We start from the raw sequence: 4,255 nt of genomic DNA, 5'->3' as shown, positions 1-4,255 counted from the left end.
TAAAAAAATGGAATTCCTAATTGCTTTTTTAAATAACTGAGACATGTTTTCTCAAACTAAGGTTATTTTGCTATTGAAAAACTATCTTGATAAGATCCTTTTTTTTTTGCAAGAGAGGAAATAAGACTTTTTTTTTTCTTAAAACAAGAGTTTTTTGTAAATTCTTCTTCATTGATACATTACTTTTTTCCCTCATTTTACCTCTACATTATTTTAGCAATAAAAATTCCAGGACTTCAGAAAGATGTAATACATTTATAAATGGTAAATCATACAAAAACATGTGAATAAATTACATTATTTTATAACTTTTATTGTAATGAATAGAAAGCAATAGAAAAGAGTAAAACAGTAAAACTGCTTTATCAGAACTCGAAATAATAATAAAACCATTTTTAATAACAACATTTACATCTCAAATATACTAATTTAATGAATCGTATTGACATCAAAAGTGAAGCATAAATGAGAACATTATTATGTTTAGCTGCCCTTTATTTCAGTGTTATTGGGTCACTGAAGAGGTTATGAACATACTTTTTTTCTCCTCACAGAAAAGCTAAGATTCACTGAAAAGTCACAAAAATCCAGACACAAAGTACATCCTCTTAGATTCGTATGTTTTCAGCTGCCATGCGCCCTCTCTACTGGGCTTGTTAAAAGTAAAGAAAAGAGAAATGAATGTGAGGAATCCGCAGCACCCAGGAAACAAACTTTTCACAACACTCTTCTGGCAGGAGGCTAAAAAATCTGTTTCTTTCCTTCATAAGCCTGCCTCAATGTCTTTGTGTTTATTTTGTGTATTTCAAACAGACCTGAACCCATCAGTTTGTTTATTGTGTTACATCAAATTTTATTGTTTGTACATATTTAAGGTTTTCTTTAGTTATAATAATTCCTTTATTTTAACATATTTCCCTTCTATTATCTTCTGTTACAGAAATACTGAAGAACTGTAATTAATCATACTTCTGGTCTTAAATTTTAGCTTAAAAAGTCCTTGTTTTATTTATTTTTTTTAGCACCAGTTTGTTATATTCTGTGTTTATTATGTGGATAGAAATACATTACGAGTAAAATCATCCTCAAGTCCTAAAATCATGCAGTTAAACCATAACAACCACATTCTTATTAAAAAAAAAATACTTAATTAAGCCTTAAGGTAAAACAAGTTTAGAGACTCTAAATCTAGAAAGGCTTTTATGTTTGTATAGTTTTAATGTGCCATACGTTAAAATCATGAAAAGACGGAATAAATTGTAAAAGTTAGATTTATAAAAAGATCTCTTCTTATGAAAAGTGTGAAACAATAGTTTTTATCACAGCATTATCTATCATCCGTTTGGATTTTATTTGTTTAATATAAAACTTCATGGTTCTTGAACTTAAAGTCCCATTCCAATCATCTAATAATCTATTCTAAAACAGTTTCTAGTGGTCTTTTAAATATGATTAGGCTGTTTTGGCCGAATTAAAATGGAAAAAACTTGTATCCTTTTCTCGGACATAGTTTCTGCAGAGTGGCAGTATTCATTCATTCATTCATTCATTCATCTTCCAAACCGCTTCTTCCCTTTCGGGGTCGCGGGGGTGCCGGAGCCTATCCCGGCTACTGAAGGGCGAAGGCGGGGTACACCCTGGACAGGTCGCCAGTCTGTCGCAGGGCCTCAATCACACACACATCCACTCTCACATTCACACCTAGGGGCAATTTAGAGCCACCAATTAACCTATGAAGCATGTTTTTGGACGGTGGGAGGAAGCCGGAGTCCCCGGTGAAAACCCACGCATGCACGGGGAGAACATGCAAACTCCACACAGAAAGGTCCCAGCCGGGATTCGAACCGGGGCCTTCTCGCTGTGAGGCGAGAGCGCTAACCACCTGCGCCACCGTGCAGCCCAGAGTGGCAGTAGTTCATTATAAATTCACCTCTGAGTCACTTTACTCCCTATTTTCCCTCCCCATTGGTTACACTCTCTACCTCTAGTTTACAGCCCTCACAACCCCAACCTAACATTAGTGGTGCCACAAAAATGATAAAAAATATTGGAGCTATCCATCCGTACAGTTTTGAGTCAGATTCCAGCTCAGACGATAAAAACAAAGACGCACACAAATCTGTTTGTTTACTAGTGGATGCATCAGAATGGAGCGGAGCAGAGAGTATGTGGCCCACTGAATGTAGTTTCTACATAAAAATAAGCGCTTTTTCAAAAGTCATTTTTTGTCTACTCCTGAGTCTCAACAATTTGAATAAATTAATACACACATATGTCATTTTAAGCCTAATTTTCTTTATTTTTACTTTATCATCAAAAACTGCCACAAGAACATGTTAAAAACACAATTTTCATTAAACGGGGTCTTTGAATTATCGCTTAACTGCTGAGAATTTGTCACACTAGTCAAGTACTTTTTTCTATTTCTACTTAAAAAGTTTTTTTTAAATCTTTTTTTTAAGTTTTGCTCTCTTTTTTATTGTTGGACCAATTATATCTCCTTCTTTATCAGAAGACATGTTTTATCATAAACATGCATGATCTCCAAATTCAGAGGATCCACATCCTGAATCTTTTTTCTGCTGATGAAGATGTTAGGATGACGTCACGTAGTCGTCCTCGTTTTGTTCAAATCAGCCTTTTACTGAATGACCGTCTTGCAGCTGCATCCTCTCTTTTTCTACCTGCAGACGCTCTCGTTCGATCTGCAGTCTCCCGCTCTCAAACTTAAAGAACTGCAGCCTTTCCTTTTCCAGATTAAGCCTCTCCTTCTCCAGGTTGATCTTCTCCGTCTCCAGATCCACCACTGACATCCACCCTTTGCTTCCCTTCACCCCCTGCCTGTTGCTACAAGAAGATAAAGATGAGGAAGAGGATGGTGGGCCTTGCTGGGAGAAGTTGAAAGAAGAGTCGATCTGCTCCGATTGGCCAACGAGCAGAAGCCTCAGCCGATCTCGCTCCACCTGTAACCTCTCCCTCTCCAGGTGGAGGCGCTCTCTCTCCACCTCCACCTGGTGGAGTCTGTCCCTCTCCACTGCTAGACGCTCTTTCTCCACAGAAAGGCGTTCGGCCTCTATTGCCAGCCGCTGCTTCTCCAACTCCAAGCGTTGTTTCTCCACAGCGAGGAGAATCCCCGCTCGCATGCTGTCGGGATGCCCAAAACCATTCCCAGACGGCTTCTCCATCGGGCCTCCGTCGAGCAGCACCTCCCTGCTGGCGGTGGACGTCTGATCCTTGGAGGAGCCCAACTCACTGTAGGTGTAGGTATCACCGGCGTGACCCTCTGGACGGGACTCAATGCAGCCGAAGAAAGGAGGGAAGTCATCTTCATCGTCGACGCCCCCGTCCAGCTGGAAGGGAGAGAAGAACTCATATTGAAGAAGAATTGGGAAATATTTGATGAAAAAAAAAGAGAGGTCAAGTCTTTGTCACAATTAGAACTGCTCTTACGAGTGGGTACGGGACGTCAGTGGGTGAAAATGATCAACTCTGGGCACGCAGGAGACCCCGGCAAAATTTTAGGTTTGTAGAACCCAACATGCTAGGGTAAGACCTAACTGATTAAATGAGAGTAAAAGGTTTAATCTCCTTCCAGAGTGGTTTATAATTAGTGACATTATCTTATTGCATGTTGTACATGTATAGATTTTAAGATAATTTGGATTCTACACTAATGTTGTCATGTTTTTATTCACTAGTGAAAGAAGAAAAAGGATAAAGGAACACAAAAGTCAATAATAGAAAATCTCATGTGTGTTTTACTCTGAATTAAATTAAATCTGCGGCAGCTGGAGGATCTGATTAAACACAGGATGTTTTATTTTGAAAGGAACTTGAATGTGCTATTGTCAAAAGTGAAATAACTTACATTTGTTATAGATAGAAAAACTCAATTGTAGAGAACATATCAAAGCTATATTTTATAAATAAGCAGCTTAATTGCCACTTTGTACCGCGTACAAGTTTGAACATTTTTCATCCATTATTGTGACAATACATTCCTGAAAACTACAGAATGTTGTATAAGGACACTATATGAGCATCACCTGTACGTCATAAGATTGTGCAACTTCATGTGAGTAAGACATACATAAGGCTTAGAAAATGGGCATTAGAGACTTGCCACTCCAGTCATTTAGTCTTCATGATTGTATGTTGCAACATTTCATCTCCACTCCTGCAGAATATAGTTTCATTTATATTTGGGGGGTTATGGAGTTTGAGGATCCTCCTCAGGATCTGTCATAAATATCAG

General features: G+C 38.2%; 1 protein-coding gene across 1 annotated transcript in view; it reads right to left on the bottom strand.

The window, feature by feature from the left end:
• Window positions 1-2,278: 2,278 nt before the first annotated feature.
• msantd4 (Myb/SANT-like DNA-binding domain containing 4 with coiled-coils) overlaps window positions 2,279-4,255 on the bottom strand; it is a 7,637-nt gene continuing 5,660 nt past the window's right edge. The window contains exon 6 of the mRNA XM_024276793.2: window positions 2,279-3,350. Coding sequence (XP_024132561.1) covers window positions 2,634-3,350 — 717 coding nt within the window. The 3' untranslated portion in view covers window positions 2,279-2,633. The remainder of the gene's footprint in view (window positions 3,351-4,255) is intronic.

The sequence above is a fragment of the Oryzias melastigma genome, linkage group LG13, assembly GCF_002922805.2.
Source record: "Oryzias melastigma strain HK-1 linkage group LG13, ASM292280v2, whole genome shotgun sequence".
Classification (NCBI taxonomy): Eukaryota; Metazoa; Chordata; class Actinopteri; order Beloniformes; family Adrianichthyidae; genus Oryzias; species Oryzias melastigma.
This window is presented reverse-complemented; position numbering and strand designations above follow the sequence as displayed.